This window comes from Mytilus californianus, unplaced genomic scaffold (genome assembly GCF_021869535.1).
Source record: "Mytilus californianus isolate M0D057914Y unplaced genomic scaffold, xbMytCali1.0.p SCAF_12, whole genome shotgun sequence".
In the NCBI taxonomy this organism is placed as follows: Eukaryota; Metazoa; Mollusca; class Bivalvia; order Mytilida; family Mytilidae; genus Mytilus; species Mytilus californianus.
In genome coordinates this window covers 19,126,479-19,148,351 of record NW_026262604.1, presented here as the reverse complement: position 1 = coordinate 19,148,351, position 21,873 = coordinate 19,126,479, and the positions used below count along the sequence as shown (strand labels likewise).

The 21,873-nt window shown below is 32.3% G+C and overlaps 1 protein-coding gene across 3 annotated transcripts; it reads left to right on the top strand.

Annotated features, from left to right (window-relative positions):
* Positions 1 to 2,283: 2,283 nt before the first annotated feature.
* On the top strand, positions 2,284 to 18,815 carry LOC127721490 (uncharacterized). Of its 3 annotated transcripts, none has more exons than XR_007991270.1 (2): positions 2,284 to 2,381; positions 6,117 to 6,182. XR_007991270.1 is itself a non-coding variant. In XM_052228251.1 (2 exons), the coding sequence occupies exon 2, from the start codon at positions 16,582 to 16,584 to the stop codon at positions 18,553 to 18,555; it is 1,974 nt and encodes a 657-aa protein (XP_052084211.1). In that variant the 5' UTR covers positions 2,284 to 2,381; positions 16,554 to 16,581; the 3' UTR covers positions 18,556 to 18,815. The 3 variants fall into 3 exon arrangements, 2 of the variants coding, with proteins under 2 accessions (XP_052084211.1, XP_052084210.1); XM_052228251.1 differs by lacking the exon at positions 6,117 to 6,182 and adding an exon at positions 16,554 to 18,815; XM_052228250.1 differs by lacking the exons at positions 2,284 to 2,381; positions 6,117 to 6,182 and adding exons at positions 12,532 to 15,381; positions 16,554 to 18,815.
* Positions 18,816 to 21,873: the final 3,058 nt, after the last annotated feature.

Sequence of the window (21,873 nt, the reverse complement as noted above, 5' to 3'; positions counted from 1 at the left end):
AAGTAACTACTGTTATATTATGCACTCGGACCAAGTATAAATAACAATTATTTGACTTAACATTAATTTCTCTCATACAATGTTTTAGTCAAGAAATCTTACAACTTTACATCTAAAAGAATGAACAAAAACTATTAAGACCGTTCATTATCTTCATACAGAATTCAAAGACAATATTGAAATTTAAGATACAAATACTAAGTACTATTTTTGAGAACAGCCCTTACATTATACGCCTATAACTTTCCATATCATCATTGTCATGAAAATTGTTTGGCCGAATATTGTGAAAATAATTGTATAAAGTTCGAGATTGCATGTTAGTTACGTAAGCGCGTCACTGTTTTTGATATCCTGTGGTGTTTGTCTTTGATGGAATATGATCGTTGTTGTTCTGCGGTTTGCATGTTGTGTCGACTTTTATATTATTTGTTTGTGCGTTTCTCTGTTATGAATGTTCTTGTTCGTGTTTGTGCTGTATTTCTGTCACGTAATGTTTTAGCGATATTTTTTAACATTGTCATAAAGCGGGAGGTTTGGCTAGCCATTAAGCCAGGTTCAACCCATCATTGTTTCTTAAAATGTCCTGTACCAAGTCAGGAATATGGCAGTTGTTATCAAATAGTTCGTTTCTATGTGTGTTGGCGTTTGTTTTTGTTGCACTTCGGTGTTCAAGTTGTGCCTTTGTTTTCCTCTTATAGTTGATGTGTTTCCCTCAGTTTTGGTTTGAAACCCGGATTTGTTTTCTCTCAATCGATTTATGACTTTTGAACAAGGTATACTACAGTTGCCTTTATTTATGGATGTATTTGTAAACTATAGGTAAAGACAGTTATGTATATTTGTATTAATAGGTCGCTTAGTAAAGTTCAATTAAAAAGATAATTTACTATGATATATTTACGTGATTATCTCTGTATTGGCCTTATTATTGGTCAGATGCTTGCTGTATTAGCCTAAGGCGAAGCCGAAAGTCGATACAGCTGGCCGAGGACCAATAACAAGGCCAATACAGAAATAAACTCGTCACGATATCTTTATTAATTAACTGCAGCGTTTATCTGTTTTTTCAGTTTTTTTTTGTGTTTTATACCTTTCACAAGATTTTAACATGTTTTACCTTCAAATTGAACTTTCCAAATCTGAGTTTCCTTTTATAAGCTACAGTGTCGAATGATCTGGTGCTGTCTGGACGTGACTTCCACAATTTGGATTTGTTAACCCTTTTCAGTCACTATAAAGTGTTACAACATATAAATAGTAATTCGAAAGTTACTGCCATTGCATGAGATATTCAGAAAAAAAAGGATTAAATACAGCTAGGAGTTGAATATGAATGCCAATGAGACAACAATCCATACACCGTGATCAAAGAACAAAGACTTGAACACCAGATTACAGGTCATCCTTCAAAAATCTATATATCCCTGGTTCGGGTTTTAAATTATATGATACATAACAAAACATGAGAAGCAATAGTAAACAGAAAATTGAAATGCACCCATTAAACTGACATTTTTTTGTGATGAGGTCAAAAAGAAATGAGCTTTGTGATAACCTACAGACTCGTTGCCTAAACCTGAAAATTATAATTCAATTGTCAGCTTACAAAATGCTTTTTTAAATGAATTTGACCGTCTTCAGCCTGAAATGGTTGCCACACTGAAGGTTTCGGCATATTATGTTGAGTAAATAAAACGACAGTTACCATTAAGATTGTGTTTATCATGACTTTCGATCTAAAAACTAGAGACGTTCCGCAATCCTGTATTGGCCGAATCAGAACTCGGCCAATACGGAAAAATCAATATTGGCGGAGTTATTCTGAATTTGCCGAGTTGACACTTTTGTATTCCGTAGGCAGTTTTCATCATATTTAGTCCAATAACAGAGTAGTTGATTAATGACAAAAACCTATAAATTTATGTACCTGCATATTTAGACGAGAAAATTGAATGAATTTTAAATGAAAAATAAAGCCTTGTCAATGTGTTAAATTTTCATTCAGTTACATTAGTACATGTATCTACGTATGTCACGAAAACTATTCTAAACTTTCTTTACTGCAGAATCGCCCATAAAGATCGAATAATAACGGTCGTAGAAAAGTGACCCGAACATAATATTAGTTAATTGTTTCAAATAAAACATGCAGTCCGAACTGTATGATATATACTTTAACATGTTAGGTTTGTTGACGAGATCATTGTCAATGACGACGCTATTCAAATTACTTACGTCAATACCCGGACAAGCAAGACTGCACACTTTGTACTATGCAGATTCTGTTTTGAGATCATATACAAAGGAGATATAATGGACAAATACTTAGTACAATTTTTGAAAACACTATAACTTGTGGATGTATTTGTCAACTAAAGGTAAATACAAATATTGTAAAGCTCTTTTATTAGGTAGATTTACCTTATGTGTGTTTTTATTGTACATTTCAAAACTCTGCTACACCCCAGACCTGCTTATTACGACAAGTTTATTGTAAATGAAAAGGTCCTTATTTCTGATTAATTAAATCTGTATGAATAGTTCGCTCAGTAATGTTCAATTAAAAAGATCCATTACAAACATCTATGATTGTATATGCTTGCTCATTTGGACGAGAAATATAAATGAATTTAAAAGGGAAAATGAAGCCTTTTGAATTTGTTTAATTTAAGTTTAGTCACATAAGCATCTACGCATATCACGAAAAAAGGTTGAAACTGTCTTTACTGAAAATAAAACATACAAATCGAAAAATAACGACCAAAGGTAGGTTACCAAAACATCATATAAGTCCGACCTTTGTGATATAGACTTTGACATATTAGTCTTGTTGACAAGATCATTGTCAATAACGACGCTTTTAAAATTACCTACGTAAATACCGGGACAAACAAGGTATACTTGTCTTTGCAGGTTTATCTGACCTTACCTCTTTTCGTTACATATGTTTGTTTTTAAAGTGATTAAGATGATAACACAATGTTGACTGCTGTACCCCTATTTTTGACATTTTTACCTATTGTGTCTGTTTGTTTTGTTCATGCATCGTTGTCAATATAATGGAATTTGATGCGACTGTCATACAAGTGAGAGGTTTAGCTAGCTATAAAACCAGGTTCAATCCACCATTTTCTACATAAGAAAATGCCTGTACCAAGTCAGGAATATGACGGTTGTTATCCATTCGTTTGATGTGTTTGAGCTTTTGATTTTGCCATTTGATTATGACTTATATCTAGAAATTGACTATGAGGGTCGGTTGAAAAAAAAAAAAAATCATTACAACAAAAGAGATGATTTCAGCTTCCCAATTGTGGATTTTCATTTTTAAACCAAGAGTTCCAAATGGTGAAGTTGAAATCATCACTTTGTAAATTTTACGGACGCCATCACGAGTTGGTTGACCGTTATGGAATATCCGTTTCACAGATGATATCGGATATGTTCCTTATGTCGTAACTACAATTCCGTTCCCTGTTCACGAATGTGACCTACCGAATTAGACTATTTACCCCTATTTGTGACATTTTCACCTATTGTTTTTGTTTGTTTTGTTCACACATCGTTGTCAATATAATGGAATTTGATGCGACTGTCGTACAAGTGAGAGGTTTAGCTTGCTTTAAAACCAGGTTCAATCCACCATTTTCGACATGAGAAAATGCCTGTACCAAGTCAGGAATATGACAGTTGTTATCCATTCGTTTGATGTGTTTGTTTTTTTTATTTTGCCATTTGATTGGGGACTTTCCTTTTGGGGTTTTCCTCGGAGTTCGGTATTTTTGTGATTTTACTTTTTTTTTATATGGATCATTGACAATGTTTAATTTATGTTATGCTTGTTGTATAATATTAAAATAAAGAAATGTGGAAGTAAAAAATTATGGGCAACCGGACGGCCTTCAACAAAGAGAAAAACCCCTACTGTATGGTTGGCTATAAAAGGCCCTGATATGAAATTTGAAACAATTCATTTGACAAAATACCGGCTTAATTTTTAACAAAACAATTTACCAAAAGAAATATGACAGACATGAACCAACAACAATCACTCAAATACCGGCTCGATTCTGACTAGGGACATGTATAAAGAATGCATAATCCTTTTCACTATCGACATAATTCAGTACGTTAGTAAAACACCCTGTACCAGTTGAATCCTATTTTTACGGTCATGATGTGTATGATCAGACTATTGATGACGTCCTTTCATAAGCTTTCAGTTAGGGGACAACCATTTGATTTCAAAAGAGGGGAATGGAGGAGGATTTTGAAAATGAATACCTTAAACTGTTATGAGCTGAAAAAAAATTCCTTTGCACAAGACAGGATGAAAATGAATACTCTGCAGCATGAAATGCAGGATAGTTTAGGATATAAATCTGTACAAAAGTCAAAATCCATTTTTGCAGCAACTAAGCCGCGAAAAAAATAAGCATGCGTAGAAATGGCCAATCTGAAAAAAAAATCCTCCCAGCAGCCCCTTTTTCCCCCGAATATAAAAAGTTATATCATAACAGCAAGTGCTATTTAATAGGTACTTTGTGTCTTCTATCTTCATGCTAGTTGTTTTTAGTGCTTCATGCCGATTCGATGATTGTTTTTTTATGGATTGTTCGTATGTGATGTAACTATTGTTTAGGTAAGGGGAGGGTCAAAGGATCACAAACACCACCAAATTATGTATGTATCGGTTCAAAATCAGGCGCCTGGTGGCTCTTATATCTGTTTTTTGTGTTTGTCATAAATGAGAACGTTAGTTTTTTCGTTTGGATTGTTTCACAATATGACTTGTTGGGGTCTTTTATAGCTGATCATAGAATTTTCAACTACCGATCTTTTTTTATTGTATTATTTTCACAGAAAAAAACCAAACATGCCAATTCGTAACATGGTAGATAAATTGAAGAAGCGTGCTTGGTACATATATGCCATTGACTTTAGTGGTTTGTTCGGCCAAACCTTTAGCCAATTCAGCTTTGAAATTACTGCAGTTGTGTCTGCTGGTGCATACTTTATAGCACGAACGGTGGTACATTTTTGTTGTCGTTCACACCGCGGGTGATTTAGGACAAAAACATCATGCAAGACCATAATATAGACTTGATGTGCCATATTCCGAGTGTGAAACGAAGCCGTGATATTCGTTAATTTTATCCTTCGCTAACGCTCAGGATAAAATTCGAATATCACGGCCCAGGCCATGTGTAAATTTTCATCAAATCTATGGCTTCCATAAATTATTTCTTAATGTTATCGTTTAATACACTGCTAAAGAAGATACGAACACACCATAAAAGAAATATTGTTTAATCAGCTGATCATTTGTCACCTTGATTTTGTGTAAGGGCGTATAATCATATTCTCATTAAAAAGACATGTAGTACAGAAATTTAAAAAGAAAGATTTAACAAAATAAAGCTTTACAAATTTTAACAAGAAATTAATATTGATTGCAATAAAAACATCAATATATGCACTGGTTAAAGTTGAATACAATATATAGCTGGCAGTCAGCCAAAAACTAAATAAATATGATAGATAAGTTGGGAAACATTAAATTTAAAATTCTTTCAACCTTCTTTCAAATATGTACTGAAATTGAGTTGAATAAAATTTCTAATCATTCTTTTATATTTGACATATCTTCATAGCATTCTGTATTTAATAATACATTTAATTCATAACCTGATTAAATAGCTAACAGTTCAAAGTTTCTTGATATATTTTATTAGCACATTTCATTCAGTTGATTTTACATATAGAGTGAAATACTCTGAAAACGTCGTTCTCTTTATTCATCGCTGCCGGACATGTACAATAAAGGAACATAACGTAAGATAAAATAAATAATGCAAAACTGTTCATAACTCTAAACAATAGGTGAAGTGAGTTAAAAAGTCTTTCATTGGGTTCTTGAAGCCTATGTGTGTATTTTATATTCCATTTAAATTCATTTGAAACGTCCATCATATCTTAAAAACTTAAAAGTTTTTTAATACTAATTATATACTCGCCATAAAACATGTTTAGTTTAGACATAAGTGACAAATTTTAAATCATGTTCGAACGGAAAGTAGGTGTTTTATTTCTTTCATTGTTTCTTTTTACAGTTGAATGAAAGGACATAAAGATATTTCAATTGATCAATTTTAATACTGACAAGGCAATAAGGTAAAGTAACGCCCCTAGAGATTGCTTATTCAACAAATTATTGGTCCCAAAAGGTCTAGTCAAAATCCAGCTTCTGAAAGATAGGTGTTATATCTTAGACAAATTTTTCTCTCTGTCTTTTAATACAGATTAAACCGCCGTTGTAACAACTTTACAAAAAGGTAAATATATTTATTCTAAAAATGTTATGAGTCATAGATTGTAAAGATCGAATGAAGAAAAGGAAGGGGAAACATTTGTTTATCTTTCATCACCAGTGAATTTTACGGAGGCTTCCATAGTCAGGGAAAATGTTCGGGGTAAAATAAGTTTTACAGTTACTGATTGTAAAATAAACATATTTTCATGTTTTGTCTAAATTAAAATTCAGGTTACACATCACACAGTGAACCATCGTTGTATACACCTTTTATCATTAATACATTATTTAGTAGATTAGTTTTGTATAGTACAATGACTCTTATTTTTTTTATGTTTTCTTAAAACCTACCCTGAAAATTTCAAACCGTTCATGCAACGATAACTTACAACGATTGCTTGATAACATAATTGAGTGCACACACTTTTGTTTGCCATGAATACGAAAAGTACACACGTGAATATTAATTTAAAATTGCAGCTAAAAATCCTCCTAATACATTGTGATAATGATTCATAAAACCTACGTATATATAAAGTGTATTCATCAATTATTTTCTAAATTTTAATGACGGCTCTCAGTTCATATGGTTGGCACGGTATCAAATCGGGAAACTCCTATAATGACTTTATAAATAAAACGACGTGTTATTCAAGAATAGAACATGTAACGTTTAAACAAAATAGAGCTCAAACAATTACAACAACAAAGAAGTAATAATTCATTTTATGTTTATAAATAAATACATACTATTTTTTTTTTTGTAAAATGATGACAAAATAATAACTTTGAACTGTTAATAAAAATATAATAAATTCAAGGATTTGAACCATATAATTTACAGAATTAATTTCAATTGATATAGAGCATTTTGACAAACACTAATTTTGATCAATGAGAAGCTTGATTTCTCTTTGCTAATAGTATGCGATTGAAACGTTCAGCTGAATTCACTTAATCAATACAATAAAGATTATGAGCCATCATGTTTAAAATCCATGTATTCTCCCACGGACATAAAATGTCCGTTGGTTCCCATCTGTAATTAATAGTTTAATAGTTTATTTCAAACCAAAAGCAATACAGCTTATAGGTAATACGTCCGCGATTACCCACTACACGTCCATATGGCAGAATGTTACATTTCGTCTATTTTACTTTGTATTTTATTTGGCCTTTTTAATATTTTTTCATTCGAGCGTCACTGATGAGTCTTCTGTAGACGAAACGCGCGTCTGGCGTAAATATAAAGTTTCTGGTATCTATGATGAGTTTATTTACGGACTTTTAAATAAAAGTGGAATAGCTTGGTATACCCACTATTAATGAAAAACAATATAATATGTATATACTATTTAAATTTTTCTCCCTTTACACAAATAGAGACAAAAATATGCGTTAGTTGTGATCCTTCTTCCTCTGGTTCTTCTCATGTAACCTTGTCATGGTGAATACTGTTTTATATCTTGACACTGGTTTGTATTATTTTAAGTAAAGGTGTTTCCCTACAATATTGGTGTTGTGCATATCACCATGATCTTTATCTGACCTTGAACTTTGGCCGTAACATAACTTTATAATCCTTCTACATAGGATTTTGATAATTGACACATGAGTGCAACTAATAAAAAATATAATGTGTCGTATACCATGGAAGTTTATCTCTGACTTTGATATTTGTTAGTGTGAATTTTGTTATTTGTATATGTCCACCCCAAAAACCATATATATTTCTGCTTGCCATGTCAAGACCTATTCAGCGTAACGAAGGGTTTATCTTTTCTTTCATGTGATATATTGTAAATTATCTAGATATAATTAAACACATACCAACCCAACAGTATATATGCGTCATGTCAAGACCTTTCAATACACCTAAGAAATTAAGGGCCCCATTGACTACTAGTAGTTTGCGGGTGCCATATAATGATCATTATGTTTATCTGTCCGTCAACACTTCTATGTCGTTAGATGGGTAAAGATTGTCTCAACCGATTCAAAAGATCTGTATGCTCAGTGTTAATATCTATATAAGGAGAGGACCAAATATTTTTCGTTAAATTTTGACAAAAGTTCCGATAAAATTATTTTTTGCTGAAGGCGAAGCATCTGCTTGTGTGAGAAATTCATAAAAGTGAGTTGATATACATGTACAGGTATCATATGCTATTCAAAATTATTGCCCGAGGTCAAAAATAGTTTTATTTATAAACACAACAACAGGGGATAAAATGTAATGAAATACAAATCAGTTACGATAAGTTATATTCAATTTGAAATTTCAAAATTATTTCTGTGTTAATTTGAAGGTAAAACGACCGTAAAAACTTATTTTCTGTTAGCAAATCATAAGTTTTGGTGAATATCTTTTTGTGGTTGGATTTTTGTATTTTAGGATTTTAGGAAAAATTGATATACAGGTGTACTATTCTAATCATGATTATTTGCAGGTGTCAAAGATTGTTTTGTTTTTGTTTGTCTTTTAAAAAGGAGATAAAATTAAATGTTGGTAAAAATTCAAAAATTTTGAAATAATGTCTTCTTATCCTAAGTTTTCACAACAAAAATTAAATATAACTGTATGAATTATTTCAATGTGATAAAAAGTACCGAAAAATATAAAAGAGTTGTAAAAAATACTAAATTTTGAGAATCATCTTTTTATGTTAGGAATTGAAATTGGTATACAGGTATAATATGCTAATCCAAATTGTTAGTCGATGTTACTTGAACAATTTACAAACTTTGAGAAACGTCCTTTTGTGTTGGATTTCAACAAAAATTTATAAATACAACAATGTAGATTTAACTACATTACAAATTGTTCCCAGATGTCAAAATTGTGATAAAAGTGCAATTGATTTGAAGAGATGACAAACTTGAACAAATATCATTATGCTTTGATAGGATTTCAGTTCAATAACTCAGCAGATAGTGTTTCGATAAAAATATTTATACATATTTGTAGTTTTAATAATTCAACACATCCATTTACCAAAAAAAATTTGTGATTACTCTAAATTATACTAAGCAAATTTTTTACACAAGGTCTACCAACAAGATCTTCCTACATCACCAATGTAAAACTTATTCTAGTTTCTCGTTAATAAGTCTTTGCTGGAGATATACAAGATAAACAACAAAACTTCTAAATTTTTGTATTTTCTTCTTTAATCCACCATTTTCTACATATGTAAATGCCTGTACCAACTCAGGATATGACAGTTGTTTTCCATTCGTTTGATATGATTGAGCTTTTGATTTTACCATTTGATAAGGGACATTTTCCTTTGAGTTCGGTATTTTTGTTATTTTACTTTTTGCATACATTAAAAGGTAAGTTAACCCTGCCACAGATCCATATCCCTCTCGTAGGTCAGGAACCTCGTGGAGTATTTTGTGTTGACAGCACATCTCAACTATTTCTGTTTAATCTATTCCATCTTTATTATAATTTTGACAATTTAGAGCTTAACAAATTGTATAGACATATGTCTATTGCATGTTGCTCTTTATATTTTGCTTGTTTGATTTTTAACGTTGGGTTGCTGTCTACACGATGTATGTCCTTCTAGACGTAATGTAGAGATTTACCATATACATATTGTAGGTGAAATATGTCGTTTATCTTACTTATGAATAGGTTACTTATATGTAATATAAGTAATGTTTATACGACAATATTTCCAGCCAACTTTGATAATTAATCTTTCCAGTAAACATGCTGACATCTTGGATACATTTAATAAAAATACACAGATGACTTGCTACATCTTGAGATTAATTTCTCTGGCATTTGACACTTTGACGTTACACTGCCATCTCACCAGGGGACATACTAATATATTTTTAATCAGATACATGTTACAATTATTCACTGTGTGTGATGAAAGACAAAATAACTTTAGTCTCATAAAAATAATTACAAATTAATTAGTATATATAAACTGAAGGTCAGTGAATTCAGTCTCCTCCTACTAGATGATTGATGTACCCAAAATCTGTGTGTTTAAGCCATATGCATGGTCTTTGTGCAATCAGTTTCTTGGTTCAAAGCAGTCAAACTTGACAGTTTTATAGTGCTAGAATTCAATTTACCACCCACCAACCCCTTCCAAACACCTTCAATAATGTTCATGACATGAGGAACATTTCAGCTTTTACCAGTGACATTTTTTATTTTATTACTTGTTTTCCTTGATGGAATTTTATCACTGGTAATTTCTAAAATTTCATTCATCCCCAAGCATTTCGGGGACAAATTTTATCAAATTTATTCCAGCGCCAGATTGATAGACCCTGCTACTTACTACTTGTAATAGCACCACATGGGCTATCCCCCATGCAGACCTGGCACACCCCGGATGTAGATGAAACGCCTAGTCTCATCCCCTTCGTGGAGACCCCTCGCTTCACATTCCCGCCTGGCATATTGTCGGGCAGGCAGGTTCTTCCTCACACTACAGGTTGCAATTTGACTTGCTCGGGTCAAATTGTTCGGCAGGCACTCCTAAATTCTTAATTATGCTGCGTGTTTCTCAAGGGCCAAAATATTTTGTTATTGAATTAATTGTATTAATAAATATTATTCATTCGAAAGTTCTATCTGCTTTGAGCCAGTATGATTTATTGGGACTATGTTTTGGTTTACACACAGATACCCCTTTTATCACTTATTCTAACACTCATTGTTAGGGAGTAGGTTTAGATCCATAATGCTCAATTTCATAGATGGTGAGTTTATAAAATTTTGACTTGTTACAATTTACTTTTGACTTAAAACTCACCATTGGGGATTTTGTGGATTGTGATATTATATTTGAGTTTGGCTATCAAGAGAGTTACATCAGAACTAAGAAACATTGGATCTATAAGGATTTGTTTCATTACCACACAAACAGAAAATTATATGCATATTTACATACCAGGAGACAATTACAGATAATAAAACACCACCAATAAAAACCTTCAAAAAGTATGTTTACATTATGGGACAACAATTAACACAGCACACAATTTACACCATACACAACTACTAAGGACAATTTTGTTTGTATAAACGTGATATACATCAAGAATTAAGCACACTTTACTCCTATTTCTTGAGTGTACAATATATACAATATGTGATACAAATATTAATTTCCTCTGAAAAGCACACGTAAAGATCATGCGAATTACCCATACCGCTCGTGGTATATATGACATTTATTTTGGATTGACCTTCATAGATACATAAGGAATGACATCTTTACAATGAGACAGCAAACCAGTAACACAAAAACCCAAAAAACAAGTACATGCTAATTTTACGTGATACGTCCTAAACTATTTTAACTGTGTATACAAAGTTTTTAGACTTTGCTTCATGCATTATCTATCAATGAATAAAGTTTTTTTTTAAACTAATCGTTATGAAATATTTATAATGTACTAGTCATTGACGAATAATTTCTTGAGCTCAGAAATTCAAATCAAATCTAAATTCTTTCTATGTAATTATAAAAATATGTCATCATTGAATTTTAACAGTCATTTTCTTTTAAGTTTAATGTTATCAATATTATTAACCCATTGCATGCATATATACTAAACTAAAGTTTTTTTTCAATATTTATTACGAATCTAAAACGTATTATCAAAAAATAATATTGTATTCAGTGATTGTTGATCGCAAGCTAATTAACTTTCGAGTTTGTTTCCAAAGTTGATGGGACCGTGACATTGGTAAACAATCAACACAGAGCAACTGGGAAATAAATGAATGGATAGATCTATTTCATATTTTTTCAGGCGTCCCCGTTTGTTAATTTAACTTGTCCCTAATATTGATTAAATCATTTGTTGCATTAAATGTGTTCTTTAAGAATCAGTTATTACTATTTACCTTCCAGTCCTTGTTTATTTACATCCTTTCATCAAGATTTTCCCCTCGCACTTGTGCTGTGCGATGGCCGAAGTTCTAACGAGAGGTCTCTGCATACGGGAAAATATCGGCGAATATGTACAGGAAGACAATAATCCAATAGCAGTATATTTATGAAGATTTTGTTAATATAAAGGATTTTCTTTTACACGGTAGTTCACGTACACTTGTTTTATTGTAAAACTTATCTATTCGAGTAAATAAAACATATCCAGCTTTTTTTTAAATTGGAAGTTTCATATTACTGTAAACTGCTATTGTATGTTCGCTGTATTTATTTCAATATGTCGTCATGGAATTTATAAAATCATCTTGTCATTCCAGAAAAATGCCTCTAGTTGAGAACTCAGTTTGATAACACCCATTGTATAATCACTATAAAAGGTGTAAAGTTTGGTTATGTCTGATAAGAATCTTTTTGTTGAGAAATATGGTTTATACTGTTGTATATAGATATTATATGTTGATTGTTTGATCAATTACATACTAGGCAAACAGTAACGCTCGGATGTGCTTGCAAAAGTCAAAGATAAATTTCAATAGCTTATAGAGCAAAATATTTGGTTTGTATAGTTCTAGTCAAAATCCAGTTATTGATAAATGGTTAGACCAGTTGTATAGCGGGTTCTTGTTTTGGTATATTAATATATATGGGTAATATATTAACGTGAAATAATTTGGCGGTTTAAAAGGTTTAAACGGTGGGGTTCCGTAATATCATATAAAGAAATTTTGTGGGTGTCACTTCATCGAAAGGTGGTCACAGTAACTACGAGAGTCAATCGCAGAAGAAAAAGAAATAACATCCTTAAGATTGCCGATAAGCATGGGTAGGATACAGTACAAGAGTATCTGGATAGTCCGTTGGCCTATAATAAGGACGATGCTGTCAATTTACGATCTGCGATCGCCAGAGCTAATTCAAGGAGAAGAATTTCCAAAATATATGATCGTTCGGTGGAAAAATCAACTTATGGTAATGGTCGTCCAGACAAAAATGGTACAACATTTAATACCAAAGATCTTTTGTGTCCCTTTAGCTAATTCAACGTCAACGACGGGAACCGTGGGAAAGCAACTAGCAATTTCCAATCAATAGTGGGTTCTACTGTTCGGTCACATCGCAGGAATCTGCCCATTCAAAGGAGTACCATCTGCAACAGTCAGCTAACCAAAAGAACAGATTAAAAAAAAACATGATATGAATTCTTCAAAGTGATCAGTTATTAATGAAGTTGAGTATAATTTTGATAGTATAAACACTTATGAAACAGAATCAGGAAAAACACTAATTAATGTCAAAGGCAATTTAAAAAAAAAATGGTCAAGTTTGGAAAAATGTTTTATGTGCTAATGGTTTTATTATTAATACTTTAAATCTAGAATATAGAATACCATTTGTTAGTGAACCAAATTTTGTATTTTGTACGGAATAATATGTCTGCAATTAAATATTTGTCGAAAAAATCAATATCAGAGTTACTTGACACAAATTGTTCAAAGAAGTCACATCTTCACCGTCTGTAGTAAATTCTAAAACGGTATCTGTACAAAGTTCAGGTAAAATGAGACTATTACTCGATTTACGTCATGTTAATCAATATGTTGAGAAACCAAATGTGAAATTCGAAGGTGTCGAAGCTATAAATTATGCTGTTAATGCAAAAGATGGCTATAAATTTGAATTAAAGTCAGGTTATCATCATATTGATATAGATGCAGATCATCATTTTTTTTTGGATTTTCATTGAAATTTTGCAACAAAATCGTATTTATTACTTTTTCTGTTTTGCCGTTTGGCCTATCATCAGCTGGTCATATTTTCACTAAACAGTAAGAGTTTTAGTAAAACATTGCAGATCTTTCGGTCATCCTATCATTGTTTATTTACACGATGGTTTAGGTTTAGCTGTTGATTTTGATACATGTAAAAAATGGCAATCGAGTTCGCGATGATTTGAAAAATTTTGTTGCTAATAAAATAAGGCGTGTGGGCACCACAACATGGTATTGAGTGGTTAGGATTTATTAGAAATTTACAAAATTTTTCTTTAGAAATACCAAAAAAACAATTATAGTTTAAAATTGTGCATTTCTGCATTACTAGAAGGTACGATAAAACCGACTTGTAGAACTTTAACTAAAGTATGTGGTAAATTTATATCTTTTAATCCAGAATTAGGTTCTATTTGTCAAATAATGACTAGACTATATTTGCAAGTTATATCATTAGATATTTTTCACATATGTTTAAAAAATAATATAGTATTTAAAGTAGAATGGATACCACGGAATGAAAATACTTCCGCAATGCACTTAGTAAAATGTTTGATTGTGATGACTGGGGTGTTTCACAAAATATTTTCATTTTTTTTTAGTTCCTTATGGAGTCCATTTACTTGCGATACTTTTGCAGATGATAGAAATAAAAGATTACCTGTATTCTTTTCAAAATTGTTTACTCAAGGTACATCAGGCGTAGACGCATTTGCATAGGATTGGTCAACATTTAATAATTGGGTCGTTCCTCCTGTTAATATAATTATTCGGGCAATTAATCACAAGCAGATGTGTAAGACCAAAGGTGTTTTAGTATAACCAAAATGAAAGTCTGTCAGTTTTTGGCCTAGAATTGTAGATCGTTTAACAGATAAATATCAAGGTTTTATTAAGGATTATAAAAATCCGAAAAACTTTTTTGTGACTGGATCACATAAAAACAGTATATTTCCAAAACAGTGTTGGTACTGTTAGCTGATTTTAGTTGATGTTATTTCATATGAAATGTATTAATATTCGTGCAGTGCGATGATTATTGTCACGCAGGGTGACTTGAGTAACAGATGAGTTTTTTTAACTGATGTATGGACATTATTTTATTAAATTGCTTGGTGCGATGTATTAAGTCGCGCAGTGCAACGATTTATGTCACGCAGGGAGAGTGACTTGAGTTACAGTTCAGTTTGAACTGTTGTAATGTGTATTTTATTATATCGTTTGGTGGGACGTATTTGGTCGTGCAGTGCGACATGAGAGGTTGTAGAGTTTGATATATGAATACAGATATTATTAAATTTTGTAATTTGATTTTCATTTCTTTTATTTTTCTATTTGTAGTCTCAATGGAAACAATTTGAAGGTATGTCAATAATGCAAGATTAACCAGTGTGATTGATGTTTTGCCGTCTATTAAAGAATCTTCTCACGCCAGTACTACTAATGAAAAGATCGTATTTATTTTGAGAAATTTCGGAAATGGTGCGTTTCATACGGTCTTCAAAATTCACCAGCTACATCAACTACTATTTCCCTTTACATTGGTGGACTTATTAAACAAGGAATTAGTGTGTCTGTTTTGGATTCTAATTATTATTCAATTAAATGGCATCATGATAAATTTTAGTATTTCAGATGGATCACTTAGAGCTCACAGTCATTGGGCATCTAATAGATCTAAAGATTGTTACATTAAAGATAACATGCACTCACAAATGGCAGTTTCTTTGAATCTTGACATTTAATTCAAATTTCATTTACACCTTTGATATGTCGAAGTTACTGCGAGTAACTAAACCTATACCCAGATTTTCTAGATGTTTGTTTTATTCATTATACCAAGGATTTTAGTAAAGAAATGTTTTAAATTCGGACGAGCATTGCGAGGGAGAATTTAATTAAATTTCTATTCGTTGAGACTTGGGGTTTTCCCTGTGTTATACTAATGCTATGTATATGTTCTAAACGGGTTAGATTAAATGCAGTTGCATAACGGGTTCTTGTTATTGGGATATCAATATAAATGGGTAATATATGCACGTGAAATAGTTTGGCAGTTTAAAAGGTGGGGTTCCGTTATATTATATAAGAATTTTTTTTGGTGTCACTGCATCGAAAGATGCTCACTGTAACTACGACAGTCAATTTGTTGTTTATTGTCGCATATTAATGTATGATTACAATATTAAGTTTGATTTCAGTCCATTTTTATTCCATTTTATTCCATTCTGTTGTAAAAAAAATTGAATATTGTTAATATATATTGGTTTATAATGTTATTAAACATTGTTTGCTAGAAAAGAGAAAAGTTACTGCGAGCAACTAAACCTTTACCTAGAGTTTTGTTTTATTTATTAAACCAAGGTTTTTTTTGTAAAGAAATGTTTTAAATTCGGACGAGCATGGCGATTGAGAATTTAAACGAGGTGTTCAACTACCTTATGAATTGAAATTACGTTAAAAAATAAAAATTATGATGATAGTAAAATATAATGTATGACCTCCGTGATAACAATATATGCTTTATTATTTCAGGATGAAAATAATAATCAATAAATGAATTATGCCATTTCTCATTGGTGTCCTACTCGATGTGTCCAGTTCAATGAAAAGTGTTTTCGAAAATTTTGAAGAAAAAGATGGAAAGCAGTCGCTTTCGGTTTTTAGTGTAATAAACGATCTCGTTGGAAAAAGTGTTTCACCTGGCAATGGTGTCTTTGCAATCGGTTTCGGAGGGAAAAATGTCTCGACTGAATTTGACATACTTGGCTCCCTTCAAAACTTCCGGGAAAAATATGACAAGGAGGTCGACTTTCAAATGTATGAAAAGATGTTACAGAATATATATCCTTATATAAAGGATGTCAGTAGTATCCCTGTTGACAAAATTAAGAATCATGTGCCTTTCTACTTGATTAAGCTTGTTTCTGACGGGTTTAATTATAGCAAAGAACTCAGAAAGACATATAAAGATACAAAACTCACTAACTCCGAACTATTAGAGTGTCTGTATAGTTTCTCTGTTGGTAAAATTCCAGACAAATTTAAAGAAATACAGAGAGTTGTATCACAAGACAAAAATATAAAGGAACTGCTCTTACAAAATGAAATTCGAACTTTTGACTTTACACTTGCTATAGAAATATTACGATATTGGCTTGAAGGCAAGTTGTTAAATGATTACAGAATCCGTGGCATCATGGGAAATATTGAGCCATTAATTTATGGCCGCCCTTATTTATTTCAAACACTTAAGAAGTCAGTCGGCGTGTTTTCACAGACGAAATATCAAAACCATGAGAAATTCTTGCTCGTTCTTTCTACTGAAGGACCTAGTAACGAGAAAAATTTTTTGGAAGAAATCGAAGAGGCAACAAAAAGCACAAGAGATAAAAAGATAACAGTAGTAAGTTGTTACATCAGTAGGTCAAATGAAAAAGATATCTCTCAATCTCGCACTTTATTCGGTAGCGTAAAAGAAAAATGGGATATAGGTGCACGTGCGCTGTTCAATTTGAGTTCAGGAATATCAACCAAGTTATTGCCTCATGCAATCTTTCGTGCCAGAAATTGGAAAATCGAAACAACCAATGATGAAATTAAATTGTTCCTTCAAATCAATGACCCCGATCTTATACAAGAAGCGTGTAATTTGGCTTCAGAAGTAGTAGGTTCTCAAGATGCACTCCTCGATATTCTTGGGAACATCTCGCTAGCAAAGTACATAATGAAAACAAATGATGAATTTACCGCAAAAAACCAAGTAGGAGGAACGTGTTACGCAAATGCCTCAGCTGCTGTTCTCCATCTAGCAATGCAAAGAGTTCTCAAACGCACAGGTGGTTATCCCGAATTCGAGGACATACTAAAACTTCTGATTGACAAATACGGTGAACATGGTGCAAACACATTAACAGTACTTACAGATATTTGTCCCAGTTATCGTTTGCATTGTCAAAGTGTAAAAGCAGACGAAGCAATTGACGCTATCTCAAAGGGTCGTTCGTTGGTCGCAAGATATAGTCTAACTGACGTTGAATGGAACATTTTTTGTGATTTTTTCAAAAACAATCCGAAAGGTATTCTTACAAAAAATGAACTTGATATAGACAAACGAATACCGGGCTCCGAAACAGAAGGACATGCTGTAGTGCTCACAAGTTTTAATAGTGACTGCTTCCGTTTTATGAATTCCTGGGGAGAAGAATGGGGAGACTTGGGTTTTTGCAGAGTAAAAAATGAAAAGGTTTTAGGTATGGAATTTATTGATGTCTATTGGTCCTTGAAAGATCTTTATCCTGAGGAACTGGAATACTTTAAGAATCATGGCGCTTCCTTGGCAAAAAGCTTGTTACAACGATTTACAGACTTGAATGATAAGACCTACGCATGTCCCAAGTGCAACTCGGTATCAAAGGTGACCGAATTTACTGGAACGTTATCGAAGGCATGTTGTCCAAAATGTAAGAAAAGATTTGAATGCAGTGACGATATTGTAATGAACTTGTACTTGTCCTCGATACTTCAAAAACCTTAAATCAGTGTTTATCAACTCGCTGAAATTTCAAATCCACATGTGACAATTAATAATGCAAATGCTTATAAGATTTTCATTTTATTTTATTACTCAATATATTGTTTATTGTCAACAATGTCGTCATGAAGTCATACTTCACGAAAAATATAATTAACGGAAACTTGATATTAACAGAGTTGTTTTTATCTGTAATTCGACCAATATAATGTGTATTATTATACTTTACTATATCAACCACTAATAAAATAATCAAGATATTACTGTATATTTTCCATCCCTTCAGGGAGAATAACCCTTTTTTCCCGCGGCAGATATCGCGTGAACAAAATAACTGTTCAGGAATATGTGCGTATGCAAAATAACTGTTTGGGAATATGCGCGTAGGCACAATAATTGTTCTGGAATATTCGCGTATTGAAAATAACTGTTTTGGTGCACATTGCACGTCAAAATAATAACTAGCACGCGCCTGATGAAGCTACTTTGTTTAGCGAAATATTGCGTGAATATATAAAGTAGAACAACTATTTTTATAATACTCATTAGTGTGTTAAAGTAACATTCTTAGGCATTGATATAATTTAATTTAGCAACTGCATCAGTTTATTTTCAAACTGATCCACGCCTAGATGGATTGATTGTTAATTATATATATATAATCTTCCTGCCTAATATATCATGTACTTTGTTACACCTCTAGATTCTACTGACGAGGAAAGGTAACACTATGCCACCAAAAGCTGAATTTGTAGCTAGTCTAGGTGGCCGAGTGGTCTAGAGCGCTGGACACAGTGCAGGCGGTGTTGTCTCGATATCCCAATAGCAAGAGTTTGAATCCCGGCGAGGGAAGAACAAAAATCTGCTTCCGTGGTTGTCGTTTGTTGCTATATATCATATTAGTTTCTCGTTCATCATTTTGTAACTAAATCAAGCCGTAAGTTTTCCCGTTTGAATTGTTTTACATTTGTCATTTCGGGGTCTTTTATAGCTGACTATATATATTCGGTATTGGTTTTGCTCATTGTTGAAGGCCGTATGGTAACCTATGGTTGTAAATTTCAATTTCATTTGCACTCTTGTGGAGTGTTGAGACAAGTTAGTGACGCTCTAGAACAGTTGGAAGGTCAAATTAAAAACGAATTTGAAGAGCATTCAACACCGAAAATTTCTAAAACTGTACTAGACAACCACCACTTTAAGATGAATTGTAAAATTGGCCTAATGGGTAAAGATTTGTATATTAAAGGCTGATTCCCTACATTTTCTTCACATTTTAATTGATGTATAACTTAACAAGGGAATGAATCATATTGCAGTTGCATAGTTATTTTTTAAGTTTTCATTTGTGTTTTGTCTTTAATCTTTACAAAACGCGAGTCAGATGAATCCAATCTGGAAACATTTTTAAAAAGAATCAAGTTGTGAATGTTTAATCCTCCCATTACGACAAATATGATGATGTTTCAGTAGACAAAGCCTCAAAAAATACATATTTATACACAAAACCATAACTTTCAAAGTCACACTCAAGAACTAGGAATTCATAGCAAAACTTGACACATCCAAAGTATACTACATCTTCATCGAAATAGGAGGTTTAAGAAAATCACAAATGAGTCCTTCTTTCCTTTTGTATTAACATACAAAAAGACGATGATAATATCATATCTTTACACTGGATTTATAAACTTCACAAAACTCCTTATACAAAACGTTGTATAGTCAGGTCGTCAACTTTTTCGACAAACATCTTTCAAAAGTTCTAACCACCATTCTTTCCACAGTAAAAGGTGGCCCTTTAAAATCTTGTGATGAGTTATATGTAACCAGGGGTGTAGATAAGATATAGATTCTTAAAAGTTTAAAAGATCTACTCCAAAATCTTCAATCAAAATCTTTATAATTTTACAGTAATATCTTTCAATTTTGTATGCGTGGCCCTACTAATTTCCGTGATCAATTGAAAGATCGATAATATGGTCAGCGTCTCATGCCATTTAACAGATCCTTATCTGCATAATTAGAAAAAAATGAAAACAACACGTTATCGATATAATGCGTCCAAAACGCTTTTCTGGATTTACCTTCATCAGGAACGCTCAAAGCCTAATATTTAAAAGCCAAGGATGTATAAGAACCGAAAAAGTTAAAGAGCTATGTTACCAAAAGTATCTAAACGATAGCCAAATCCATCTAAGGTCAACTTTGCCTGAGGGAGTTGAAACTTCAGTTTCTTTGTAATTTTAAAATTTGCTTTGCGCGAAAAAAAATAATTCTGACTCAGACAAAAATCCATACCCCCCTGCCCTTTTGAAGTAAAATGGTTGTTCCCTAATTGAAGCATAAACCCCTTGAATTTTTTTTTTACCTTTCTTAGTTTTTTAATCGCCTGACATAACCGTATATTATAAATGGTAATAAAACAGTAGATAAGAACCATAATACAAATATACTTTAAAAAAGTGTTCAGTGATGTAGTAAATAGCAAAAAAAAAACATAAAAAAAAAACATAGAAAAAAGTTGCACTATTATTGAGTGATTCAAATGGAAATTTTACATTATATCATTTTACAAATTCTTGTCTTCGTGTACTTTGTACATGGATTAATTTATGAAGTTGCTTGATTGTTATTTGCTTTACGTCCATAGGCAAATATTCCATGCATGTTCATGACGAGAAGGCATCCATTTTAAATACAATAGTTAGGGCTTGCAATAGGAGGTCGAATGTGGTCCGTGAAACTTGGAAATAAGGATATTTTTTATAAGGACAGACATTTAGCCTTGAAACAGTTGGCCACATCCGAGCCCCTCAAATAAATGAGCTGCGTCGGATAGAAATCGACCTTATGCAAATGAATATCAATGCAATTGTTAACCTATTTCGAGTTGGAAAAAATCTTTACGGAAAGTCTGTAACTGTTTGAAAATTGAGTTGTTACAAGAACCCTACAAAACATACCAAATTTTATCTTTTATTTTGTATTTGAATGTTCCAAAATCAGTCAAAGTCTTATACATGTGCATGTATACGTGCACTTGTATATGGTCGATTTTTATCCGACGCAGCACAAATGATGCAAGAGTTTTTAATTTGCATAGAGCGTAGATCCATGAAATCTACTCTGAAGTCGTTCATCGATATTTACGTGTAGTTTCCAATTTCATTTAACACATCAAATTGACGTTAGGTAGACACTTTTAGCTCGCTAAAGTAACTGTGAGCAGTCCGTGAAACTGTATTGTTTATTGTAATTTGGTTTTTGGTATGACATTCTATACTACCGCTCTCCTGGTTGGTCTCTTGAAAGTGTAAT